The 27,950-nt window shown below is 38.8% G+C and overlaps 4 protein-coding genes across 15 annotated transcripts; all 4 read right to left on the reverse strand.

Annotated features, from left to right (window-relative positions):
- Window positions 1-481: 481 nt before the first annotated feature.
- LOC116195297 (protein SUPPRESSOR OF npr1-1, CONSTITUTIVE 1-like) lies at window positions 482-26,459 on the reverse strand. Of its 8 annotated transcripts, none has more exons than XM_031524391.1 (10): window positions 26,195-26,458; window positions 25,527-26,056; window positions 24,166-25,270; window positions 5,238-5,516; window positions 2,281-5,152; window positions 1,916-2,002; window positions 1,367-1,428; window positions 1,134-1,267; window positions 784-997; window positions 482-669 (listed from the first exon to the last, which is right to left on the reverse strand). In XM_031524391.1, exons 1-5 carry the CDS (start codon window positions 26,213-26,215, stop codon window positions 2,972-2,974), a joined length of 4,116 nt encoding a protein of 1,371 aa, XP_031380251.1. In that variant the 5' UTR covers window positions 26,216-26,458; the 3' UTR covers window positions 482-669; window positions 784-997; window positions 1,134-1,267; window positions 1,367-1,428; window positions 1,916-2,002; window positions 2,281-2,971. The 8 variants fall into 8 exon arrangements, with proteins under 8 accessions (XP_031380251.1, XP_031380250.1, XP_031380256.1 ...); XM_031524390.1 differs by having other exon boundaries at window positions 482-678; XM_031524396.1 differs by having other exon boundaries at window positions 482-997; window positions 25,527-26,061; window positions 26,195-26,459.
- On the reverse strand, window positions 5,939-8,091 carry LOC116195300 (TMV resistance protein N-like). Of its 2 annotated transcripts, none has more exons than XM_031524399.1 (3): window positions 7,805-8,091; window positions 7,162-7,667; window positions 5,939-6,807 (listed from the first exon to the last, which is right to left on the reverse strand). In XM_031524399.1, exons 1-3 carry the CDS (start codon window positions 7,973-7,975, stop codon window positions 6,279-6,281), a joined length of 1,206 nt encoding a protein of 401 aa, XP_031380259.1. In that variant the 5' UTR covers window positions 7,976-8,091; the 3' UTR covers window positions 5,939-6,278. The 2 variants fall into 2 exon arrangements, with proteins under 2 accessions (XP_031380259.1, XP_031380260.1); XM_031524400.1 differs by having other exon boundaries at window positions 7,162-7,664; window positions 7,805-8,088.
- LOC116195299 (TMV resistance protein N-like) lies at window positions 9,732-14,242 on the reverse strand. The gene is made up of 3 exons (XM_031524398.1): window positions 13,382-14,242; window positions 11,460-13,013; window positions 9,732-11,362 (listed from the first exon to the last, which is right to left on the reverse strand). The coding sequence occupies exons 1-2, from the start codon at window positions 14,023-14,025 to the stop codon at window positions 12,206-12,208; spliced, it is 1,452 nt and encodes a 483-aa protein (XP_031380258.1). The 5' UTR covers window positions 14,026-14,242; the 3' UTR covers window positions 9,732-11,362; window positions 11,460-12,205.
- LOC116195301 (protein RESISTANCE TO PHYTOPHTHORA 1, chloroplastic-like) lies at window positions 18,834-21,881 on the reverse strand. Of its 4 annotated transcripts, none has more exons than XM_031524403.1 (5): window positions 20,730-20,978; window positions 20,496-20,595; window positions 19,809-20,019; window positions 19,167-19,384; window positions 18,834-19,047 (listed from the first exon to the last, which is right to left on the reverse strand). In XM_031524403.1, exons 2-5 carry the CDS (start codon window positions 20,538-20,540, stop codon window positions 19,021-19,023), a joined length of 501 nt encoding a protein of 166 aa, XP_031380263.1. In that variant the 5' UTR covers window positions 20,541-20,595; window positions 20,730-20,978; the 3' UTR covers window positions 18,834-19,020. The 4 variants fall into 4 exon arrangements, with proteins under 4 accessions (XP_031380263.1, XP_031380261.1, XP_031380262.1 ...); XM_031524401.1 differs by having other exon boundaries at window positions 20,496-20,642; XM_031524402.1 differs by having other exon boundaries at window positions 18,844-19,047; window positions 19,167-19,336; window positions 20,496-20,642.
- Window positions 26,460-27,950: the final 1,491 nt, after the last annotated feature.

Below are 27,950 nucleotides of genomic sequence, written 5' to 3' on the forward strand. Positions count from 1 at the left end.
TTATTTTGATAATGATCATTTTGAACCACTGATCTTATAAATATATTTGCAAATGAGTTTTGTACGTATTATTAGAATGATTTATAAATTTTGAGATTATCTAAATAATATGTTAATTGATGTTTATGAGATTCCGTTTTTGCATGATTAATTGATGTTTACAAGATTCCGTTTCTGCATGATTAAGATATAAATTTATGACTGAAATTATGAATGAACTGTTTTTCATTGAATTATTCTGAAATATGATTATTTTATCGATGCTTGATCCGGTAGGTGCGAGTACTAGTTATTTACTAAGTATGTGAATCGCTTACCCCTTTATAAATTTTTCCCAGATTCGGAGCCACAGGCTAGGAGCCGTAGCAGAGCAGCTCGAGGAGTCAGAGGTGCCTAAAGGATATTCTTATTACCTTATGTTTTAGTGCGGAGAACTTCTACAATTTGGATTTTATTAAGGAAGTTCAGATGGGTTATTAGATTTTATGGAGGACCTTGTGGGATGTTATTAGATTTCCTTTGAAGACTTTGAATTCCAAATCGAAAAATCTACTTCAAGCATTAGTCTCAAACCAATGAATGCACCCCATAGGCCAGCCACGACTGCTGAGGACATGCCAACATCATAAGTGCATCTGCCATTGCTATCCCGAAGAACCCCTCCCGCACCTGCAAGACCTGGATTCCCCTTAGAATCACCATCGATGTCGAGCTTAAGCCACCTGAAGGGCAGTTTAATCCAAGAGATCCATCTCCACTCCCAAGGAGATTTAGTACACTTACCAGTTGAAGGACTGGCTTGACAGCTAGAATTTGAAAACTGCAGCACTGGGGCTGTCATGTTGGTAGGACGCAGGAAATCAGCTTCCAACAACTCCTTGTTTCTCCACCCCCAAAGCATCCAACACCCAACGGCCATCTACCTTCAGAGTCAGCCCTGTAGCGTCTCAAATTTGTTCCCTACCCAATCATGGAGAGGAAGCGAGAAAAAACCAGGCTGCAAATGTGAAGGTACGAGACTCAACCATAACGGCTAAATTAGCAAGCACACAATCTCTCAACACATGAAGAGTATTCTCCTCTCCATTGGAACACAAGGTACAGAAACTTGAGGGAGTAAGGTGGCATCTTACCCCTATAAGAGTTGGCAAGCAAACGATCATGGCACACAAGCCAGAGGAAGTTGCGTATGCGTTGAGGTCCCTTCCAGCTCCTGATATGTTTCCAAAGAGAGTCCATATTCCACCAAGAATCCACTGAAATCAGCCTATACCCAGAAGAAACCGAAAAAATCCCAGATGACTCTGGTTTCCAAAACAATTTGCCCCCAACAGCACCAGCTACTGAAAGGTTTCAGAGCCGTCACCTGTGAAGCTGATAAGTTATCCAAGATATGCCCGAAAACATCCCATTTCCAGGTCCCGTCTCCTGAAACGAAATATATAAATTATTTTTTGTACTTGAAAAACAAGACAACCTTCATTCTCTTTTGCCATCTGAATTGTTTTCCAATTTGAATATATACTTTACAATTGCTTTACTTTCTTAGGATAATTATCTAGATCATGTTTTGAGATACTTATTTAGGATAAAAGAACAACTTGCCTCCATAAAACTAGTCCAAAAGACAGTTGTTCGGCATAATGTATTTAATTTTCTCAATCACTTGGTATTAAAAATATTAAATATCTTTCTTGCGCAATGTGAGGGTTTTCACCTAGTTTCAATTAAAACAAACACAGATCCAAATAAACTCCTTAAAGCAGAAACAGAAGATAATATAATTGGACTCGGTTATATATGGTTGCTAATGAATATACTTTAACTACATTGAATCTGGCAGAAAATGGAAACCTCCATGTAATCCAACATTTTAGTAACAGGGATCTATAGCATTGAAGCTGAAAAATTTTACCTCAGGCTTTCACCTGTTAGCATCTTATGCATAGAGAGAGCATATTTCAGGGAGCGAATCCTCGGGCCTAACTGGCAGATCCCCAACCTGTAGTAGTGAGAGAAAATTCTAATGTTCAGTTGCTCCTGTGCTCATGGTTTTTCCATGAGCATGTTGTATAATGTATTTCATGTTGTGTGTGCTTATTTGGCAATATTACAATGTGGGTGTTTAACGAATCATTCACAGGGACAACTGATATATCTTAAGATCGACCCAATTTAATTGTTGAACTTGTATATGAAAACATGCTTACATTTATCGGGTTTGACTACCATCTATGCTTTGGCAATGAAATAAAAGCTTGTGTCAATTTGATCACGTACTCTTTTTCAAGTTATCAGCATCAAGATATAGCAAATGCCATTGGACTCATTCTGCGATTTGTAGTTTCTGCAGATGTGAGAGGTCTGATACCTCGAGTGCTTTGCATCCAGAGATCAAATGAAACAATCTTCCTAACAAATCCATAACGACCTCCTCCTCTCTAGCCCAATGGCTCAGGCCCAGCCTCTCTCTCTTTACCAACGATCTTCCCCTCAACCCCGGCACGCTTGACCGCTCCGGAACCCGATCTCCACCGTGCTTCTCCACATCGCCACCACCCCTAGAGTTTTAGCTCCATCAGTCTGCTCTGCAACATTGACAGGTCGGGCAGCTTGTCAATTGCATTGCATCCACCCCACAGAGTTGGTGCAACTTCTCGCATATGTCCAGTTACTTATGTCCAGTTCATCCAGGGACTCTTATTCTTGTGGGTGCAACTTCTCCCATTCTTCCATTTTCAACTTTCATAGCCTCTGCAACCTTGACAGATCTGGTAGACTCTCAATTGCCTTGCATCCACTCATGTCCAGTTCTTTCAGGGACTCCAATTGTTCCAGTCCATCAGGTTGCCGCAACTTCTCGAATCCTTCTGTGCTCAAAAACATTAAACTCTGCAACCATGATAGATCAGGTAGGCTTTAAATTGCCTTGCACCCACTTATGTCCAATTCTTCCAAGGACTCCAATTCTTCACCAACTTATGTCCAGTTCTTCCAGGGATTCAAATTCTTCCAGTCCATGAAGTTGGCGCAATTTCTCACATGCTTCTGTTCTCAGAGTCTTTAACCTCTGCAACCTTGATAGATCAGGTAGGCTTTCAATTGCCTTGCACCAACTTATGTCCAGTTCTTCCAGGGACTCCAATTCTTCCAGTCCATGAAGTTGGCGCAATTTCTCACATGCTTCTGTTCCCAGAGTCTTTAACCTCTTCAATCTTGATAGATCAGGTAGGCTTTCAATTGCCTTGCACCCACTTATGTCCAGTTTTTTCAGGGGTTCCAATTCTTCCAGTCCATCAAGTTGGCGCAATTTCTCACATGCTTCTGTTCTCAGAGTCCTTAACCTCTGCAACCTTGATAGATAAGGTAGGCTTTCAATTGCCTTGCACCCTCTTATGTTCAGTACTTCCAATGATTTCAATTCTTCCAATCCATCAAGTTGGAGCAACTTCTCGCATGCTACAGTGCTTAGAAACGTTAAACTCTGCAACCTTGATAAATCAGGTAGGCTTTCAATTGCCTTGCACCCACTTATGTCCAGTTCTTCTAGGGGCTCCAATTGTTCCAGTCCATCAAGTTGGCGTAACTTCTCGCATGCTACTGTGCTCAGAAACGTTAAACGTTGCAACCTTGATAGATCAGGTAGGCTTTCAATTGCCTTGCACCCACTCATATCCAGTTCTTCCAGGGACTCCAATTCTTCCAGTCCATCAAGTTGGCGCAATTTCTCACATGTTTCTATTCTCAAAGTCTTTAACCTCTGCAATCTTGATAGATTAGGTAGGCTTTCAATTGCCTTACACTCACGTAGGTACAGTTTTTCCAGGGACTCCAATCCATTCGGTTGTTGGCGCAGATTCCAGCTGTCCTTAGCATCCATGCTCTCTAACCTCTGCAACTCTGGCAGATCTAGCTGCAACCTCTGCAGCCCGTTATCCGAAGCATCTATGAGCCACAAATTCTTCGATCTGGACAATTCTGGCAGTCTTACAACATTGCAGGATCTAATTAAAGATTCAAGTTTTTCAAGACCATCAAGCATAGCTATAGGGCAGTCACGTATCTCCAGAGAATACAGGGAGATTAGGTTGGCAAGGCCGGCGATTTCCTTGAGGACGGAGCAGGAATGCACATGTAATTCCATCAGTTTCTTCAGGTTGGAAACATTTGGAAACCTCTCGAGGGATGGACACTGAATAACTTTGAGCGAATACAGACTTGCAGGAAGGGTAGGAAGGCATTTGAGTTCTTTGCAAGCAGATATATTAATTATTTCCAGCGCAGTGAAGGTGCCAATCTCTTTAGGAAGAGTGCTGATGTTTACTGATATCAAAACCAATATCTCCAATTTGCATAGCTTAGCCAGGCATTCTTCCTTAAGAAAATCCCCACATAGATACAATTCTTTTAAGTCAACCAATCCCGAGAGATCTAGGAACGTGAGCACCGAGGAGCCCAGGGATTTTACACTATATGGGCCAAAAAAATGACCAACACCTTTCCAAGGATGAGAAAATCTACTAATGCGTGCAGGAGGGCTCTTAACCCTTCTCCAGTGTAATCTCTCCCTCTCCATTCTTAGAAAGGAGAGGCCCCTGAGATCGATTGGAACTTCCTCCATCAAAGTACAGGCACTGGCTAGTACTTCAAGCTTCTCTAAATATCTAAGAGTCCTCGGTAAACGAGTTACTCCAGATCTCTCCAAGTTCAGCTCCACTAAGGAGCTTAACTGCCCAACGGAGTCTGGGAGTTTAGTTAAAGTATAACATTCTGCTAGTGACAGCCGCTTTAGCTTTATCAGGGATCCAACCGACACGGGAATTCCATTAAGGTAGCGGCAACTATTGGCAGATAGAATCTCAAGCTTCTTCATACCTTTTGATATCAGTATTTCATCTATAGAAGTTCCGTCAATGAGAAGCTCAGTCAATGCCTCCAAAGAACCCAACTGCTCCGGCAGCTTCCTTAGTCTCTGGCAAAACCTCATATCTACATGTTTCAAAGCTTTGAGAAGCCCTATTGATGAGTCAACCGAAACTAGATAATTACAGGATCCAACACTCAATCTCTCCAAGGCTGGAAATGCAGAAAAATCAGGACTTCTTTTGAGTTTCCGGCAGTGTGTGAGTTTAAGAATTTTTAACTTCCCCATCTGAAGAACAAAAAGAAAGCGTGTAAGAGATACTTTTAGTTGCTAGAAAGATACAACCAACAGAACAAAAGGTAATCAATGAAACCTCGATTGAGCTCCAACAGATCAAGTCCCCATCAATTTCGCTGTATGATAGATCAAGGAAAGTTAAATAACTTAGATGCAAATTAGCCGGCAGATATGCACTCTTCATCGGCCATCTGAGCCATCTCAGCTTTGGCAGAAAATGCAGAGAGGTTCCATCAAGTTTAACACCATGCAGCCGAAGAACCCTTAGCTTTGATAGATTCTTAAAACACTCATTCGTGAAAGTAACTCTTCCTTTATCTGCCCAAATTGCAGCAGCTTCAACTTTTGAGCTTCCCTAACAAAAATAAATAAATAAAAGAAAAGTATAAGGTATAAATGGTTATGCCGTAGGATTACGCTTGTCTAATGTAATGCAGATAAATAAAGGTTAGCATAGTTTGATGAGCTGACAACTGGTCTAACATGAGAGTAATTTTGAAATTGCAAAACGAATTTGGAACCACTATTCATGGAAGCTTCCTACCTGCTGTCCCATTAATACATCAATAGCTTCTTCACTTCTCCACAGTCTACTTCGTAGCTCCGGTTCTTTGTAGTTTTCTTGCTCCACAATATCCCTCCCGAGGTCTACAAGCTGATCATGCATCCAAAGAGTGTTGCGATCTCGGATTTTAATCAGAGACTTTAGCTGGAGGATTTCAATCGCAACTGTTGGAAAAAAGTCACAGTCATTCCACATGGGAATCAGATCTCTAACATCTTCTCCGGAGAAAAAACATGCGATATCTAGAAATATCTCCTTATGCTGATGATCTAACGACCGATAACTGATCATCAATTTATCTTGCACAAGCATATGAGGCTTTCTCTTCAGCTGCTCCATTATGCCCTCCCACATGTCCATGCGTCCACGATAGGCAGACAAATATGAACCTATGACCTCAAGCACCAGGGGAAGCCTTCCCGTTCTCTTTACGATATCGCAGGACAGCTTGTAAAATTCAATCAGGGGCAAGGCATCTCGAAACGCATGCTTAGAGAAGAGTTCTAAAGCTTGATCTTCACCCAATAGTTCGGCTTCATAAATAGAGCAGTTCTAAAATAGATTAAGAACTTCCCTTTCCCTAGTTGTGATAATAATCCGACTTCCTGGACCAAACCAGCCAAGATCTGATGCTAGCGCTTTAAGTTGGCTAATGTCATCAACGTCGTCAAGAAGAATGAGGGCCTTCCTATCGCGAAGCCTATTCTTAAGTACATTACTTCCTTCCTCAACATTAGCAAAATCTTTATGCTCACGCCTTAAGATGTCCGAGGCCAGTTTTGTTTGCAAGGATGGGAGACCCTTCTCTTGGGAGATTGCTCGAACATCATTGAGGAAGCAGCAACACTCAAACTGATCCAGAAATTTGTTGTAGACGACCTTGGCAAGAGTTGTTTTTCCAATGCCGCCCATGCCCCAAATGCCCACAGCACGAACATCTTTTAAGCCAACCTCCAATAGTTGTATAACTTTTTCCACATGATCGTTGATTCCAACTAAGATCTCACTCACATTCAAGTTGGCTTGCTTCAGTTCTCTCAGAACCCTTGCAACCACCAACTTAATGAATTCCCCTTGATTTCTGGAAAAGCATAGGTATATGACATTATTAGGAAAACAAATCAGAGAATCCAGCTTGAGAAAATAAATAAATAAAGGATAAGGTTTACATTTCGCTTTATTCAAACACAAGAATGCATGCTCGATTAGGTTAGAAACTAGACAAAAAGACAGATGCAGGGTACCATTTTCTCGACCAACATTCTCGATCTCCAACAAACATAGCACACCAAAAACAAGATTAGATCCCAAATAATAAATGAACATATTGGAGAAACCAATATGGTTCCTAAACCTAGAAAAGAATGTTTATGCATATGGTCCCACAGATGAGAAACTTGTCCTCATCAACAACGAGGCCTATTCCATCGCCTACCCGTTTGCTGCTACGCTGAGTTCCAGACCCTTCAATTTGACAGCCTCTTCGAGGGCATCCCTCCACTCTTGCACTATCTTCAGCTGATGCTTCTTCTCGTGCCTAGAGAACGCTTCAGCATAGCATCCAGTTTGGTGTTGGACCTCGTCAGGCTTGACATCCAGGAAGATCGGCATGATCAGATGTTGAGTAGCCTCCTTTACGCACTTCACCATCTCAGCCACCTCCATAACGCACCACTTGCTCGAAGCGTAAACTTTGGAGAAGATGGGTATGCAGATCTTCGACTGCTTAATCGATCTCATAAGTTTGGGGGCAATCTCCTCCCCAACGTGGAGCTCTTCATTGTCCCTGAATGCACGGATCCCTGCATCTGTCAGGCTATGGTATAGGCAGTCGGTGAATGTTTTGCGGTTATCCTCTCCCCTGAAGCTCAAGAAAACTTCAAACTCCTGTCCAGGCTCAGCTGGAGAAGAGCTGGAAGGAGATGACGGCTGTGTCTCCTGCTATGAGTTGAATGACAATACAGTGCCATTTCACATAGTTAACTGACTGTGTCAACAAGCATACTGAGTTCCTGGCAATTTTTGACTTTGAAAGATTAGATAAGTCAAATCAAATCAAGAAGATATTGGAAAACTACCTGCAAATTTGCATCATTTACATGGATAGGACCAGCAACCCCCGATGGTTTCTTTCTCCTGAGGAAAAGGGTGCACAGCAGAAAAACAGAGGCAAGCAGCAGTGATCCAATGGTAGCAAGTACTACCGCCCAAAAAGCCATCGTCAGTGTTTGAAGAACAAACCATATCATATCAAAGAGCTGAATGGATATCACAGTTCACAGAGAGGCAATTAGAAGTTGTTTTTTCCTGTCTTGGCAAAGAAGATGATCTTTCACCTTTTTGTAAAGAAGAAGATTTTTTTTTTTAATTATGAAGTCCTTTTCTATTATATATTGGCCGACAAGACTTCTAATGAAGTCTTTTTCTATTATTTTTCACTAACGACAGTTCAGTTTTCGACCTCCAACTTTCAAATACTGTTAAATAATGTCAGTCTTATTATTAGAATATTTTCATGGTTCGGTTTTTCAAAATAGTAAGAAAGAACCTGATGTTCAATGATAGGCCATAACTTATATTTCTCACAAGAACGCGTCGTTCATATTATTATTTGAACAGAAACAACACACACTCAAAGGACACATAGTAGTCCAAAAAACTTAAGGGCGGATAGGAAAAAAATAAAAAAAAAAATGAAACAAAGAAGTACAAGAGAGCATGACGACTTCAAGTTCTACTGAACAGGAGTAGCGTCTCTGAAGGTGAAACAGCTTCTGCAGGCAGCCCGAACAGCCGGTCTAATAATGCCAGGAAGAATGCATTCTGTGAGTTGCAGTGTCCAAAAGTTTCCATTTTCTCAACTGTCTGTTGATTTCTTTCGTGCTAAGTTGCAGAATCCACCTTATAGTTCAAGCGGAATTCCACATTTTTACCATCTCTTTCGCCAATCACCTAGCATGTGAATCTAGTCGGTAATGCGTTGCAGCATCTACGTTAAAAGTGGCTTCTCTGCATCATCCCCTGCTAAAAGCATTTTTAACCAAAAGTTAGCTCTTCAAGCCATGAACAATCTGACATAAATCGGAGAAATGGAGAAGTACGTACCTACATTTATCAAGTATTTGGTCTTTCGAATTCAACGTGTAGCTGTTACATTTGGAAGTCTCAGTATTCTAGAATCAATCTCCCTAAGGTTGGAAATGCCGAAACCTCAGAAGTCCTCAGTTGTTGGCATCTTGCAAGATTAAGAACTTTTAGCTTCACCATCTGAAAGGACACAAAAGCGATAAACAGAATTTGGGACTCCGAAGGAAACATATTTTGCAAAGCAGAGACCACATGGGAACTCTTTCTCTCTATGCTTTATATTCATTTTTCTTTGTTAAATCTGTGTAGAACTGGTACCCTCCATGGACTCAAAACCTCTTTACTTTCCATTGAAATGCAATAAAGAGATCAAACAGAGGGGGGAAAAGAAAAAGGTTTCAATGGAAGTGCTCGGGAAAAACATCAAACTAATGGTAGTGTTTTCCGTGTGGTACTGTCAACTTCTTACTTTTTAGGATTCCATTTGGTTACTTTTTCGGGAGAGAAGAAAATTTTGTCTCATGCTTGCTTGATAAAGACATGGCGAAACCCAATATAAGAACAGAATCAAGGTTGGAACAACGGAAGTTCGTTTAGAATCTGATGTAGACCCGTTAAAGGGGAAGTGCGCGGCAATACCTGCGAAAATTGATCAGGGAGCTTTTTACTTGAAATTTCATACGTAGACTAACATAACACAGGGAAGTACACTGAGTGGGATAAAAAAGCATAAATCAACTCCTATTTTTTGCTACTCTCCCAGTGCAGCATCCTTGTGAATGAAGTCTTCGCAGAAAATTACCCCATCAGAGGATATTTCGAAATTTAGAATATCATAATAATATCACATATCTGAAAAGTTAAAGAGAGGACATTGCATAGGGCATTTTCATTTAACTGACGTAACATCCCAAGATATAAGAAAAAATATGAGCCACCAACTGTTTTTTCTTGAGTTGGCTCTGTGAGCTTCACCGTTCGGCTCTTCAAATAGTAGGAAAAAACGATAGCCTTTCCTTTTCTATTTTATGAGTTAGGACATTTTATCCGTATTTGAACAAATAACATTATGTACATGGAACGAAAAGTACACAGAATAATCCAAACAACATATGGGAAGGATAAAAGAGGAACAGAAGAAAAAGCTGAAACAAAGAAGTACGAGGAATCTGAAGGCGACATGGCTTCTGCATGCAGCCCTGAACAGCCAGTCCAACAATGCAGAAGGATGGCTTTCTGTGATTTGCGATGTCCAAAACTTCCCATTTTTTCAAGTATCTTCTTTGAGTTTTCTCTCGCTAAGTTGCAGTGTCCACCTTATAGTTCGAGCGAAATTCCAAATTCTTACACAATCTCTTTCACCAATCATTTGAAAATGAGAATCTAGTCGGTAATGCATGGCAGCATCCACATTAACACTGTCTCCTCTTCACCCCTCCCTGCTAAGAGCATTTTTTACCACACAGCCTTAATTCCGATAATTTCTCTGAGTTTGAAAGATCTGGCGGCGTCTGAAAGGAGTAACAGTCTGAAACATTCAGCTTATAGAGTCCCACTGGAAGCACAGGAAGTAATGCAATCCTGAATAGAAAGTTCTTTGAGTTGAGAAAGGGTAGACCTCTTGTGGTAATGTGCTAACGCATATCATTGAGATTACCAACTTCTCCAACTTTGATAGGTTCCCAATCTCAGGAGGAACTTACTCGTGTTTATAACATTTCGAGAAACAAAGTTCCTTTAAATTAGTGAGACGAGGGAGAAAGGAAACCATTGATTTACAGGTAATCTGCAGACAAATTAGAGTACGCGGAAGCTCTGGGAGAGTCTGGAGCCTTTTGCATCCCATTAAATCGAGACTCTGTAGATGGGAAAGCCTGCTAATGCTTATTGGAAGGCTATCGAATTGTGTGTGGTTTAATGTCAAGAGCTTCAACAATGACAGCCTCTGAAGTTCGTCGGAATGATACCTTTCAATTTCTTACACTTGGATGCGTTTGTTGAAGCTCCTCCACAAGGCTACAATCAATGTTAAAGAACTTCCAAACTGCTCAAGTTTCCAACAGAATCGGGCAACCTTGGAATTGTCATATTCGATAAGTTCAGCTCAATCAATGAACTTAAAGGGCCGTTGGAGCCTGAAAGTTCTGCTAATGACCCAATCGAATCTGGAAGTTTGGTTATACTACTGCAATCCAACACGAGATCTTCAAGAGAAGTAAAGCAGCTGATCGAATCGGGGAGCTGAGTCAAGTTCTTGCACCCTCTGCCAAAGAGAGTTTCAAGCTTTCTCATGGTGGCAGATCAAATCGGGAAGCTCAATCAACACTCTCATGGAACTCAACTGTGCTGGCAGCTTCTTGAGTTTCAAGCATTTCCTCAGGTTTAAGGGAAATCAGATGCTTGAGGTGTCCAATTGATGGGTCAACCGCAACCAAACTTCTGCAGCCTTTGAGAATCAATTGCTCTAACACTGGAATAACAGAGAAATCCAGAGTTCTGTCGTAGATCTCGGCAACCCGAGAGTCGAGCAATTTCAACTTCATCGACATCTGCGAAACAAGAAGAAGAAAAGAGAGAAAATTATGCATAATATTCAGCTAGCACTAGATAAGGAAAAGCCACAAGAGAAATCATGGCGCAGGAAACCTTAGTTGAGATCGAGCCGCTCCAATCCTCTCTTATGCTGCGCTATGAATTCGCTGGCCGAACTTTGGAGCTTCTTATCAACCAACCTAGCCATCTCAACTTTGACAGGATACGGTGAAAATCACTGGCAAGATTGGCAGAATACAACTGAAGGAACCTCAAATCTGATGAGTTTATGAACTCTTGATTCCCGAAGCAGTAGTTGACCAATTTAATCCCCAAAGTCAAACAAACGGCTTCGACATGCGTTGAACCCAGCATTACAATTAGCAATAATTGGGATGTGAGTTTGGCTGGAAGTGCATCTCAGTGAAGAGTAGGATTTGATTTCAAATCAGAAGACCTCAAAAAAAGGTGAAGGTCCCAGCTTAAACAAGTGGTCCTCAAAGGAAAAAGTTCTAACTTCAAAACAGAAGCTGAATAAGGTGCATAATAAGCACAAACTCATCTTTCTACCACTTGCCTATAAGATACAACAATTGCTTCTTCAGTGTGCCATAAACTGCTTCGCTTCCCCCCGCTAGTTGCAGGTTTCTTGACAAACGATCTCTTCCAAGGTCTCTGAGCTGATCATGCATCCATAGCTCATGGCTTATCTCCTGTTTTAAAGAGAGACATTAGATGAAGGACTTCCGGTCCAACATCTGGGAAGAACTCACAATCTTCCCATATGTGAACTTCGATCCTTACATCGCTTCCAATGAAAAGACAAGCAATGTCGAGGAATATTTGTTTCTGCTCATAATCTAATGCTTATAGATGATCTTCAATTTTGCTTGGACTTCCGTATGAGGTACACTTTTCAACTTCTTTAAAGTGTCTTCCCACACTACCATGCGTTTTCCAGCTAGAAAAGAACCTATGACCTCGAGTGCTAAAGGTAGTCCACCAGTTGTCTCCACGATATTATACGATATATCAACAAAGTCAGTTGGGGGCAAGTCATTTCTAAAGGCATGCTTGCAGAAAAGAAGAAAAGCTTGATGAGGCTGCAGTTCTCTGACTTCATGAGCCGCAACCACTTGAGATGTGTTCAGAACATCTCTGTTTCTAGTTGTTACAATAATTCTGCTTCCCGGACCAAACCAATCAAGTTCCGCTGCAAGTGCATTTAGTTGATTCCTCCTATCAACGTCATCGAGAAGAATAAGGACTTTCTTCGTACGTAACCTGTGCTTCAGCTCATAAGTTCCTTCGTCGATACTAGTTAAATCCTGTCGCTCACACCTTAAGATCTTAGAGATCAGTAGGCTTTGCAAATATTCAAGACCCTTGTGTTGCAGTGCTGTTTCTCGGATGTCTTTGAGGAAGCTACAACTGTCAAAGTGATCCAACAGCTGATTATAGACGACCTTGGCGACGGTTGTCTTACCAACACCCGCCATGCCATGTATCCCGACAATTCGTACATCGCTAGCATCAACCTCTAGCAATCTCGTAATTGCTTCTACATGATCGTCTATTCCAACTATGCTATCAGGCAGAACAAGATAAGCTTTCTTCAATTCCTTCAAGACCTTGGCAACCACTAATTTCACCAGTTCCCCTTCGTGTCTGCAGCACAGGATCAACTCCATCATTATAGTTCAAAAATGACAAGGACAAATGGTAACAAATGCCGAAGCAATTGTATTACTACAAACAGCAATGGCTAATAAATTTGGGAGCAAAGTAGAGAAACACATATGCCTAAACTGTAATACCATATAGAGAGCTTGAATCCACCGTCCAAGATTATGCTTTTCAACTGAACTAAAGCCTAGACTGCGTGAAATACAATTATCGTTTTCTAGATTACTACGTAGCTGAGTCCAATGTCATTCAATAAGCACTACGATGCTCGAGCATGTATAAACAGACATTAACGACCAACAACTAACAGTCAATCCCAATATGAAATAACAGCAAACAAATGGCATTACCCATTGGCGATGTTCTTCAACTCCCAACCCTTTAAGGCTCCAATCTCAGCGAGAGCGTCCCTCCACTGCTGAACGACTAGCGGATCATACTTCCTCGCATGCTGCGAGAACGATCTTTCATAGGTCCCTGCTTGGTGCCGAACTTCATTCGGGGTGACGTCGTAGAATACCGGCATCACCAATTGCTCTCTTGCTCTCCGACACTCCACCATAAAAGCCAGCTCCTTGAGGCACCATTTGCTCGAAGCGTAATCCTTGGAGAATATCGGAATCGAGATCTTCGAATTCCTGATGCCCTCAAGAAGCTCGGGTCCGATCTCTTCCCCAACCCGGAGCTCCTCGTCATCCCTAAACACGTGGACCCCAGAATCTTTAAGGCTGTTATAGAGGAAATCGGTGAACCGCTTGCGAGTGTCTGATCCCCTGAAGCTCAGGAACACCTCGTAATCGAACCCCTGCGGATCGACGCCGGGATCCGTTCCTCTCGGTGTGGGACCGCCGGCAGCAGGTTCTGGGCCCTCCCTAGTCCTAACCCTAGGGGTTGTGCTTGAAGAGAAAACTGGGAAGAAGATAGCAGAGAGGAGAACTGACGCAGCTGTGAAGAGAAGGGCAAAGAAGGCCCACAAGAGGACATTATCGTACATTGCCGTGCCCGGAGCTCTAACAGAAGAAAGCTTGGAGCAGGATTGTCAATGGGGATCGAAGCTTTTCTTCCGTTCTTTCTCCGTTCTGGGGAAGAAGAAGGAGATGGAAAGCTTCCCACTTTACTCTTGAACTCGCCTTCGAGTCAACTTTTATGGGGCCCCACATCGCCATTTTTAAAGTTCGAAGAAGCAAATCAGAGAGAGAGAGATGAAGACAGCGTAGACTTTGAAGTTAAGCAGGAAAAAAAAAATAAAAAAAGATTTATATTGTCGGATGGCGGGTTGAACCGCTGGGATAATAATATTTTGGGCCCTGAACTTGTTATTAATCTTCAGTTTAATCCAAAACCTTTTCCCAAAACTTACCTATACCAACAAAATTCTCAGGACAAACTTTCCAATTGTATATCTATTAGATCGGGGTGGTTGAACTGAAATTCATTTTTAAATTCAAGAGAGATGTTTCATTCGTTGAGAAATTTAGCTTTGAAGATTGGTCATGATGCCAAAGAAGTTTACAAGGAAGCCAAGTTGAAGTCTCAATTAAGATAATGAGAATTAAGTATGTCAGTTTCAAGGGAACATTTGTTAGATAAGGAAAATTTTTAAGGTGTAGGGCAAGTGCAGCTTTTCTTTTTTCTTTTTTTCTATTTTCGACAAATGCACCTATTAAATCCATTATTTATAGTGCCCGCTTAAAGGTAGTACTAATATTCGAAACTTGATGGTAGATAAAGAAAACGCCACGTGCTCGAAGGGCCTGACACATTAATACATGACAAGTGTCACATACGCACGAATTCAATAACATAATATATAAAAATTTAGTGGCTATTTGATTAAATCAATAATATCTAAAATATATTAATTTCAGGTAATTATCATTCGTAGAGAATTAATAAATGGACCGTTCGACATGATATTATACTCTTTAGGGTTTACATCATATCATTATCATCATGGGACGAATTGATAAAGGCCTTAATTCAAGGCTTGAGGGCGACAAGAAAAGGGAAGAGAATATCAAAACGCTCAAATTGAAATTTTCTCAGATTTTTAAATTTTTTCAATTGTCAAATCATTAATAAATTAATAAATTTAAAATATCTTTACTTATGATACCTTTTAAGATATATTTATCTTTTTCGGTTACAAGATCTTTATCTTGTTCAAGTACAAGATAAAGATATTATAGATATTATAGATAGATAGATATATAGATATTTCAATAGATATTATATAATTTTAAAAAAACAAATCATATTATATTTTTCATGAATTATTTATATGCAAAGTGAGTTGTTCAATTATTATTATTATTATTATTATTATTATTATTATTATTACTACTACTACTATTATTCTTGTTGTTGGTATTGTTGTTGTTAGTCTATTTGCACACACATATATAGTAAATATATGTAAATAGCTATATATGAATTTATATATATATATATACACGCTATATACATTTATATATATATATATGTTCTACAGCGGAGCTGCAGTGAGCATGGTCAGATGACCTAAGGATCAGTCGGTTTCTTAATGAAATTTTCTTGGATTTTTGAATTTTTTATTTTTATATCAATCTTTTAACAAAAATGGTCTGTTTTATTCTTTAAAAGATATGGTCTGATAAAATCCGATTTTCTTTTTTTTTTGAGTTTTTAAATTTTTATAATAAGTTTTACAAAAGCTATATTTAAAAAAAATTAATGACCCCTTTTTGACAAAATCAGAGTAAAATAGAATATTTTTCTAATTTTTACATAAGATATTGTTGATTACAAAATATTTAATATAAAAAATAGTACATTTATTAATTTAAAAATAAAATGAATATTTTTTTATAAGATATCGATATAATGGATTACCGAATACTTTTGAATTTTTTTAGAAGATTGAATCATCTAATAATATATTTGATATTTGATAATATTGAATTTTTTTGTTTAAGATAAAAATTTAATATCTAATCATGTAAATATAACTATCAAAATAAGTATATATTAATATATGGTTATTTATAATAAAAATGTATTAATATATATTTCTTTAATATATAGTCGTGCCATTGTCTCTATATAGGCTAACTTTTGAATTTTAAAATTGAATGAAAATTTTTATTAGAATATATATAAGGGTTTTACCCTATATATCCCATGGTTTCACATTTTCTTCAAATCCATCATATGCTTTAAAAATTATCAAAAATATCCCATGGTTTACATTTTTTTTTCCAAATCTATCCCGACGTTATATTTTCCATTAATGAAACGAAAGTGAACTCCAAATCTATCCCGTAATTTTAATTTTTTTTCAAATCTATCCTATGATTTTAATTTTTTTTCTCAAATCTATCCAATGGTTAATTTTTTTTTTCAAATCCATCCCAGATAAAGGGTCACAGTGACAAGACCGTTAAATGTTGACATAAGATATAACGGCATGATAAATTTGGAAAAAAAATATAGACCATGGGATATTTTTAATAATTTTGAAAGCATGGGATAAATTTGAAGAAAATGTAAAATCATGGAATATATAGCGTAATTTGCGTTATATATAATAAAATATTTTTGAAACCTTTTGAAAGATTTTATTGTCTATATAATATTTGATAATCCTGATTTTCTTTTTAAGTAAAATTAATATCTAACCAAATCAGCATTAATATTACAATATACATATATATATATCAATAACTATATTTTTTTACTTACTTTATTGCATAAATATTATTTAATATCCATCATATATATCGAATATAATATATTTTATTGATTGTAAATTATGATTTGTATACAAAACTATATATTTTTATTTATTTTATTAATTGTTCGGGCTCGGGCAATTAGCTTTAGAATGCCCAGTTTGCTTAATGGAATTCTCTCAAATTTTTTAGTTTTTTCTTTTAAAAATAATGTTTTTAATTTTTTGAAATATATATTGATGTACATTTTTGGGAACGGTAATTATTTTCTTCATTATAACTTTCTTTAAAAAATATTTTTTAATATTTTAATATTTTTAAAAACCGTATAATTTGTGGGTCAGTTGTTATTTTCTCAATTCTTAAGCATTTTTTAGAAGACGAATTGTTTATTTTTTTAATTTATATGATCTACACCAATTTCATATTATGTATATAGATATAGATTTATATAGACTTTTTGTATGACATGTTATGGATATGATGTATTATATATTTTCTATGGTTCCATTAACCATTGAGATATACACACTATTATGTATATTAAAATTGGGTGAGATGTTATTTATAAAAATATATCATTTTTGGGTGTCAAAAGATCTATTATCGTATTTGCTTTAAAAAATAAATCATATCATAATTTTTATAGATATGATTAGTTATCATGTCTATAAAAATAGAAAACGTTATTTATTGAGTCACGCATATATATCTAATATATAGTTTTAATGATGGTAAATTACGATTTGTAAAATTTCAAAAAGCACGAGCTTTACTATTAGTTTGAGAGTAAATCAAAAGCATAACAAAAGTTGTTTGATTTCCTAATATAATTATCATACATTACATTCAATTGCTACCATATCATCGAATTGAAATTGTCGATTTTCTCTAAAGGGCATAATTTTTTTTATAAGCAAGGAGGAAATAATTTTTTTTCCTTGGGCACATATAAATATCTTAGTAATTATTTTTTTTCAAATTTTACTTTCCTAAAATAATTATCCTAGGTTTTTCTCCTTTTTTTTCGGGTTTTATAATCTAAGTCGAGGATCAAATGAGGAAAACAACATAAAAAAAAAATACATCAAGCAAAAGCGAGATAAGAAGGCCCCAATAGTGTCGCCAAAGAGACGCCTAGAAATGCCAGCAGGCTGATTAGGGAAGATGACTGGGGATATAATTTGACAAAATTGATAATTTCGTCCTTGAAATATACACTGAAAGACAAATTGGTCCCTAAAATATATTATGTGTACTAAATAGTCGAAACGTTTCAAAGTTTGAACCAATTGGTCCTTCTGTTCGAATAAATGCCGGTCCCTGACGAAGTTTGCCTCTCATGGCCGTCAACTGGCACAGTGAGATCGTCCTTGGCCCCAACCAACTCCACGCCCCCAAAACAAAATTCTTTCCCGCCGGCTCACTGTACTCTCAGAAGAAATGCCCTCCTCCACTATCCCCAAACTCGAAGCAGAATCCTCAGAATCACTGCAACCTCATCGAACGACACCGACACGCAAGCCATAGTAGCTGAGGAACAAGAAGAAGAGTGAGCGCAACAGAAGCCGGAGGTTCAACAAATGAATGAACCTGTCAGACCCTCGGCTTCTTCTTCTTCGTCGTCGTCATCGTCATCGATGAATGCTGCTCTCGAGAAAGACCTGAAAAAGGTCAGTTCTTGCAAAGCTTTATGATTGAATAGATAAGTTACGATTTCATTGATAGTATGGTTAGTTCGATTATCCGTGTTCGCGGTATGGTCACCCTCTCACTCACCCCCATCAGTAAAATCTATTTGAGGTCGTTCCTTTCTATTTTTGGAGATAAATATGTCATCTACTAACAATTTCGTGTTAAACTGTTGCCTGCCTTTGTTCTGTATTGCCCTTCGATGTTATCTAGCCACAACAATAAACAAAGAACAACAAACCCGAACCATTCCGGGAAAAACCAATTGTTTTGGGACTCATGGCTGCAGTTGCTGGGAAAACCACAGTTCTTATAAGTTCAGCTTTTCAATCATAATTTGGTTCGGGGTTGAATGTGGCATACCCACCAAGGAATGTGATGTTCTGAGAAGACATAAGGATTCGAGAAAATGAAGAAACTAATGTAAATAATGTTATTAATTACACTGACTCTGCCATGTCTGTTGAGGCAGAAACGTGACATAATCTTTTTTTTTTTGTTTTTTGCCTAGTATATGTACTTCTGCATCTGTAATGTAATAATTGTACAAGACGCAGACAGTATCCATACAAAGATATTTTCAGCTCCTACTCTGTTCTTTGAAGCCACCCCATCTGCTTAGAATAAGAAACAACACGAAGGAGATGATTTTAGCTACAAACGAGTGGTTGAACAGGAGGATTTGGATAATTAAGAGTTTTTTTTTTTTTTAAAAAGTATAAAATGACTATACCTTCCATGCATACATCCCGAAGAAGGCCACGGTGTCTGCCAACCACACAATTGGAAAAGATTTCCAGAAGAATGGGATTATAACGTCTAGTAAAGGGATGAGGAGAAACAGATAGTTGAGAGCTTCTTTCTCGTTCTTTGAGCAATCTCGGGCCCAAAGTGAAGGAGTTGCTGCAATGGGGATGACAAGAAATAGCAAATTCATATCAGTCTCCTTTCCTGTGATGATTAAAAAGAATTCTTATTTCAGGGAATTTCCTTGGAACTTAACAATTATTTCATGGAATGAAGGAGATGTCTGAAAGCAAGCTCTTTTTCATCAATTTCGATGAGAACATAAACATGGAACAACAAGGAGTTTAGATTGAAGTACTTTTTGTTTAAGAAATTTTCTAGTTGGTAGTTTCATTAGTCTGCACCTGGCATGTTATCGAGCAGCATGTTTGGAACTCTAAGCAAGTTATGAAATCTCAAAAAAAAAAAAAATCCCCCACAAAAAAAGTGGAATAGGAATTGGCTTGCTTCACAAGCTATAGGTAGAATGATAAGAACAGAATAATTTACCCAAAAGATGCGAGATTCTTAGGTATATGATATAAAACAATTAACAGAATCGGTCTAATCAGAGAAAAATTAAACTCACTGAACATCCAAATAGACCACATTCCCATCAGTCGCCAGATGTCTGGTTCGTTCCATGGGAACAGGCGATTGAAAGATAGAGCTCCACCAAGCAGCATCGAGGCATAACCTTGAACCTCAAACACAGTATACAGAGCAGTCCCCGGCACAACAGGGTTCTTCGTGGCTGTGGAAGCCCTTGGAGCAAAGGTTGAAGCAGTCTTTTGAACAACCTGTTATCGCAAATGGAAAGATTAAAAAGAACACATCAAATAAGAATGGTGACTTTTCTTCTAATGTATCATTCGGCGAAGAGTTTCAGACAACAGTGCAAGGTGAATGGATTTGAGCTCGAAATGATTCATGAGAGCAAGTGAAGTCTAATGGGCCTAATGTGAGGGCCAAAATAACAAGTCCACGTGAAAATGTTACATGAAACTGACGAATGGGTCCGTGCTGCCAGTACCGAGTGTTTCTAGCAGACCCTGAAACTATGGAGGTCCCGATATTCATAGCACGGGATGTTTGCGATGATTCTCCCCGACTACCCTAATGTAACATCAGGAATAAGATAATCAGCGCCAATGATCTTTCCTGAACCATTGTTATTGCCATAGCTCCAAACCCCAAACACAGATAATCGAACTAACCATACTATCAATGAAATCGTAACTTATCTACTCAATCATAAAGCTTTGCAAGAACTGACCTTTTTCAGGTCTTCCTTGAGAGCAGCATTCACCGATGATGACATTCGTTTGTTGAGCCTCTGTTGAGCTCTCTCTTCTTCGTGTTCCTCGGCTACTACACTGCATTTTGTCGTTATAATTGAGTCGTCAAATGAGCCATCTAGTGCCTGAAAGTATGCTGAACCTTGAGAGACTAATCCTGCCCAAATAATCCTCTAATAGCTTCAACTCGATGAGTAATATGTGGAACACACCTTTCCTCGGACTTGAGGAGACAACAGGCCGTTTCCCGCAATAACCCAAAATATGGGGCCTAAAATACAGTGATAAAGGATTTCTAGAGGACCAAAATACAAATGAGATTTTCTTTCCTCCATTGTGTCCTGTTCACGAAGAATTTTTGGAGGGGGAAAAAAAAAAAAGAAAAAGAAATGGAAGGAGCGGATGGCATTGCCGAAAGTCTCGGACAAGTTTCCGAACAAAATCCGGTAATTTAGGCAATCTGCAGAATTAGAGGGCTATTCTTCTAATCCAATTTTAGCAGCGACTTCAGTTCTTCCAGTCCATCAAGCTGGCGCAACTTCTCGCATCCTTCTGTTTTCAACACTATTAGCCTTTGCAACCTTGACAGATTTGGTAGACTCTCGATTGCTTTGCACCCCCTTATGTCTAGCACTAGCAGCAACTTCAGTTCTTCCAGTCCATCAAGCTGGCGCAACTTCTCGCATCCTTCTGTTTTCAACACTATTAGCCTTTGCAACCTTGACAGATCTGGTAGACTCTCGATTGCTTTGCACCCACTTATGTCTAGCACTTGCAGTTCTTCCAGTTCTTCCAGTCCATCAAGCTGGCGCAACTTCTCGCATCCTTCTGTTTTCAACTCTCTTAGCCTCTGCAACCTTGACAGATCTGGTAGACTCTCGATTGCTTTGCACCCTCTTATGTCTAGCACTTGCAGTTCTTTCAGTTCTTCAAGTCCATCAAGCTGGCGCAACTTCTTGCATCCTTCTGTTTTCAACTCTCCTAGCCTCTGCAACCTTGACAGATCTGGTAGACTCTCGATTGCTTTGCACCCTCTTATGTCTAGCACTTCCAGTGACTTCAGTTCTTCCAGTCCATCAAGCTGGCGCAACTTCTTGCATCCTTCTGTTTTCAACTCTCTTAGCCTCTGCAACCTTGACAGATTCGGTAGACTCTCGATTGCTTTGCACCCCCCTACGTCCAGTTTTACCAGGGACTCCAATTGTCCCAGTCCATCAAGTTGGCGTACCTTCTCGCATGCTTTCAGTTTCAAACATCGTAGCTTCTGCAACCTTGATAGATCAGGTAGGCTTTCAATTGCATTGCACCCTATTATGTCCAGTTTTTCCAGGGACTTCAATTCTTCCAGTCCATCAAGCTGACGCAACTTCTCGCATGCTTTCACTTCCAACTTTCTTAGCTTCTGCAACCTTGACAGATCAGGTAGGCTTTCAATTGCCTTGCAATCCTCTATGACCAGTTTGTCCAGTGACTCCGATCCAAGCCCCTCGAATGCGTACAACTTTTCACACGCTTCTATCTTCAGAGATGTCAATCTCCGTAGCTTTGACAGATAAGGTAGCCTCTCAATTGATGTGCACCGTCTTATGTTCAATACCAATAGAGATTTTAATTCCCCGATCCCCGAAAGTTGGCTCAACTTCTCACATGCTTCGATTTTCAGCGTCTTTAACCTCTGCAATCTTGATAGATCAGGTAGGCTTTCAATTGCCTTGCAATTGCTGATGTCCAACCTCTCCAATGACTCCAGGTCAGATAATTTCGGTAATCGATCTAGGGATGTGCAGTTGGAGAGGTCGAGAGTTTTTACCTTGCACAAATTGTTAAGGCCTTGAATCTCGACTAACTGCCTGTTATCCGAAGCATCTATGCGCCACAAATTCTTCGACCTCGACAATTCTGGCAGTCTTACAACATTGCAGGATGTAACAGACAATATAATTAAAGATTCAAGTTTTTCAAGACCATCAAGCATAGCTATAGGGCAGCCGTGTATCAGCAGAGAACACAGGGAGATTAGATTGGCAAGGCCGGCGATTTCCCTGAGGACGGAGCAGGAAAGCACACGTCATTCCATCAGTTTCTTCAGGTTGGAAACATTTGGAAACCTCTCGAGTGATGGACACTGAATAACTTTGAGCAAATGCAGACTTGCAGGAAGGGTAGGAAGGCATTTGAGTTCTTTGCAAGCAGAGATATTAATTATTTCCAGTGAAGAGAAGGCGCCAATCTCTTTAGGAACAGTGCTGATGTTTGCTGATATCAAAACCAATATCTCCAATTTGCATAGCTTAGCCAGGCATTCTTCCTTAAGAAAATCCCCACGTAGATACAATTCTTTTAAGTCAACCAATCCCGAGAGATCTAGGAACGTGAGCGTCGAGGAGCCCAGGGATTTTACACTATATGGGCCAAAAAAAGTACCAACACCTTTCTGAGGATGAGAAAATCTACTAATGTCTGCAGGAGTGCTCTTAACCATTCTCAAGTGTAATCTCTCCATTCTTAGATTCGAGAGGCCCCTGAGATCAGCTGGAACTTCCCACATCGAAGCACAGGCACCGGCTAGTACTTCAAGCTTATCCAAATTTCCAAGAGTCCTCGGTAAACGAGTTACTCCACATCTCTCCAAATTCAGCTCTACTAAGGAGCTTAACTGCCCAATGGAGTCCGGGAGTTTAGTTAAAGCACGGCAGTCTGCTAGCAACAGCCGCTTTAGCTTTGTCAGGGATCCAACTGACTCTGGAATTCCATTAAGGCAGCGGCAACCATTGGCAGATAGAATCTCAAGCTTCTTCATACCTTTTGATATCGGTATTTCATCTATAGAAGTTTCGTCAATGAGAAGCTCAGTCAATGCCTCCAAAGAACCCAACTGCTTCGGCAGCTTCCTTAGTCCCCGGCAATACCTCATATCTACATGTTTCAAAGCTTTGAGAAGCCCTATTGATGAGTCAACCCATTCCAAATCATTACAGGATTCAAGAATCAATCTCTCCAAGGCTGGAAATGCGGAAAAATCAGGACTTCTTTTGACTTTCCAGCAGTTTGATAGATTAAGAATTTTTAACTTCCCCATCTGAAGAACAAAAAGAAAGCATGTAAGAGATACTTTTAGTTTCTAGAAAGATACAACCAACACAACAAAAGGTAATCAATGAGACCTTGATTGAGCTCCAACTGATCAAGTCCCCATCAATTTTGCTGTGTGATAGATCAAGGAAAGTTAAATAACTTAGATGCAAATTAGCCGGCAGAGATGCGCTCTTCGTTGGCCATCTGAGCCATCTCAGCTTTGGCAGAAAATGCAGAAAGGTTCCGTCAAGTTCAACACCATGCAGCAGAAGAACCCTTAGCTTTGATAGATTCTTAAAACATTCACTCGTGAAAGTAACCCTTCCTTTATAAGCCGAAATTGCAGCAGCTTCAACTTTTGAGCTTCCCTACTCAATAAAATAAAATAATTAAATAGATAAATAAAAATATAAGGTGGAAACGGTTATGCTGTAGGATTACGCTTATCTAATGTAATGCAGATAAATAAAGGTTAGCATATATGGTTTGATGAGCTGACAACAGGTCTAACACGAAGAGTAATTTTGAAATTGCAAAACGAATGCAGAACCACTATTCATGGAAGCGTCCTACCTGCTCCCCCATTAATACATCTATAGCTTCTTCACTTCTCCACAACCTACTTCGTAGCTCCGGTTCTTTGTAGTTTTCTTCTTCCACAATATGCCTCCCGAGGTCGACAAGCTGATCGTGCATCCAAAGAGTGTTGCCATCTCGGATTCTAATCAGAGACTTTAGCTGGAGGATTTCAATCGCAACTGTTGGGAAAAAGCCACAGTCATCCCACATGGGAATCAGATCTCTAACATTTGCTCCGGAGAAAAAACAAGCGATATCTAGAAATATCTGTTGTTGTTCGTATTCCAACGATTTGTAACTGATCATCAATTTATCATGCATGCGCATGTTAGGCTTTGATCTCTTCAACTGCTCCACTGTACCCTCCCAAATGTCCATGCGTCCACGATAGGCAGATAAAAATGAACCTATGACCTCAAGCGCCAGGGGAAGCCTTCCCGTTCTCTTTACAATATTGCAGGACAGATTGTAAAATTCAGTCAAGGGCAAGGCATCTCCAAACGCATGCTTAGAGAAGAGTTCTAAAGCTTGATCTTCACTCAATAGTTCGACTTCATAAATATAGCAGATCTGAAATTGATTGAGAACTTCCCTTTCTCTAGTTGTGACAATAATCCAACTTCCTGGACCAAACCAGCCAAGATCTGATGCTAGCGCTTTAAGTTGGCTAATGTCATCAATGTCATCAAGAAGAATGAGAGTCTTCCTATCGTGAAGCCTATTCTTAAGTACATTGATTCCTTCCTCAACATTAGCAAATTCTTCATGGTTGCACCTTAAGATACCCGATGCTAGTTTTGTTTGCAAGGATGGAAGGCCCTTCGATCGGGAAATTTCTCGAATGTCATTGAGAAAGCAACTACATTCAAACTGATCCAGAAGTTTGTTGTAGACGATCTTGGCAAGAGTCGTCTTTCCGATGCCGCCCATGCCCCAGATGCCCACAATGCGGACATCTTTTAAGCCAACCTCCAATAGTTCCACAACTTCTTCCACAGGATCGTCGATTCCAACTAAGATCTCACTCACATTCAAGTTGGCTTGCTTCAGTTCTCTCAGAACCCTTGCAACCACCAACTTAATGAATTCTCCTTGATTTCTGAAAAAGCATAGGTATGTCACACTATATTAGGAAAACAAATCAGAGAATGCAAATTGAGAATAAATAAATAAATAAAAGATAAGGTTTATGTTTCACTCGATTCAAACCCAAGAATGCATGCTGGATATATGGTTGGAAGCTAGACAAAAAGAAAGGTGCAGGGAACCAGCATAGCACACGAAAAATAAGATTAGATACCAAAGAATAAATGAACATATTATGGAGAACAATGAGAGCCTATATGATGGCTTACCCATTTGCCACTACGCTGAGTTCCAGACCCTTCAATTTGACAGTCTCTTTGAGGGCATCCCTCCACCCCTGCACTGTCTCAAGGTCATAATTCTTCTCATGCCTGCAGAATGCTTCAGCATAGCATCCAGTTTGGTGTTGGACCTCATCAGGCGTGACATCTAGGAAGATCGGCATGATCAGATGTCCAGTAGCCTTCTTCATGCACTTCACCATCTCAGTCACCTCCTTAAGGCACCACTTGCTTGAAGCATAACCTTTAGAGAAAATGGGTATGCAGATCTTCGACTGCTCAATCGATCTCATGAGTTTGGGGCCGATCTCCTCCCCAACATGGAGCTCTTCATTGTCCCTGAAGGCACGGATCCCTGCATCTGTCAGGCAGCAGTATAGGCAGTCGGTGAACGTTTTGCGGGTGTCCTCTCCCTTGAAGCTCAAGAAAACTTCAAACTCCTGTCCAGGCTCAACCGGGACTGAGCTGGAAGAAGATGATTGCGCTGTCACTTGCCCCAACTCCGGACCTGCCGACTCCTGCTCTAAGTTCAATTGTCAATACAGTGCCATTTCGCATTGTAAACTGACTTTCTGACAAGCATATTGAATTCCCGGCAACTTTGACTTCGAAAGATTACATCAGTCAAATCAAATCAAGAAGATATTAAAACCTACCTGCAAATTTGCATCATCCATATGGTTTCTTCCTCCCAAGGAAAAGGGTACGCAGCAGGTAAACAGATGAAAGCAGCACTAATTCCATGGCAGAGTTTGAAGGATAAATCTTATCATAGCGAATAGCTGAATGGATACCACAGTTCACAGAAAGGAAATTAGAAGTTGTTTCTTCCTATCTTGGCAAAGAAGATGATGATCTTAGATCTTTCTGTTTTGGTTTGGTTGAACGAATAAGGAAAAGTTCACCTTTTTTTTTCCCCCGCTTCTCTCTTTTAACTAAGAGAGTCGTAGCCACGCTCCACGTGAAAAGATTACATTAAAAAAAAAGTGAAAACCCGCGCATTACGGGAAAGATTTTTAATATGAATAATACCAAGTGATTTTTAATATTTTTAAAAACATTATGCTGAACAACTGTTTCTTACACGATATACATAATTACCTTGAGAAATTAAAGCAATTGTAAAGTTTATATATAAAGATGATTAGATAAAAAGAGGTCATATATATGCAACTGAAGCAAGAGCATCCAAATACAATAAAAGGAAACATAATATTGTAAATACTATAAGAATATCGACTTAATTTAAAATAAAAATATATACATGCACTATGTTTAAATAAAGAATGTGTATATATATATATTAGATACACTAATATAACAAATAAGATATGTATTATATAAATAAAAATATATTAAGATGCTATTATGAGAATATAGTGGATAATAAATTGCGTAGAGATATATATTAACATTTCTCTTTTGATTATTTTTAATATCTTGATATAATATAATTATCGCTTATAAGTTTTTATAGATATTGACACGCCTTTTTGAATTATGTGGAATATCTTTTAATTGGAATAAAATTATATTGATTGAATATATATTACTTATTTAAATTATTTTGAATATTAGCTAGTTACATAATTAAAAGGTTTATATGTTTAGGTTAAATATGTAAAAACTTCCTTCGTAATATATGAAGACGTAACAATGCAATAGAGCTCGCTTTATATTTTTGATGATGTGGCGGGTGAGAATTCAGATCAGGCCTTTATATATATATATATATTAAAAATGAAATTAGTATGCGAACATGGTGGGGAGACCATGGTCGGGGGAGGATAAGAGAATAATTGCAAAGAAGAAAAATATCCAATGTGAACATGGTGAGGGGGCGATGAGGTAATGGCGTAGAAAAGTAAGGAAGTGAATGAAAGTGAGTGAATGGTAGTTATTCTTATGAAATTATCATTATAACCTCAATCAAATGATTTTAATTAATTAACAAATAAGTAGAATAACAAATTTCGGCAATAAAAAATGAGACGAAAGGGATTTTCAACCTTCATATAATGATATTATTGATATTATATATTAGCCAAAAGAAAAATCTATTTCTATTCTTTTTTTACTGACAGCCACGCCACAAATTCTGTACAAGTTCAGCTTTTGTCCTCCAACTTTAAAATACCTTTCAATTATGTCATAGTCCTGTTGTTAGAACTATCCGGAAGCGGGAAACCCGTGCAACCTCACAAGTAGAAATTTTAATTATTTGATGGAGAGAATGTTTATATATATATATAAACCAAAAATCTGTTAGAAGAAATTGAGATATTAAGAATTATTACATAAGATGATAAATGAAGTAATCTATATAACTAAGTTATATATGGATACACTAAAAATTTACCTGTCCATAATGCTATCTAACTCACATGTACCGTGCTTCAACTGTAATAATTT

This window comes from Punica granatum, chromosome 2, assembly GCF_007655135.1.
Source record: "Punica granatum isolate Tunisia-2019 chromosome 2, ASM765513v2, whole genome shotgun sequence".
In the NCBI taxonomy this organism is placed as follows: domain Eukaryota; kingdom Viridiplantae; phylum Streptophyta; class Magnoliopsida; order Myrtales; family Lythraceae; genus Punica; species Punica granatum.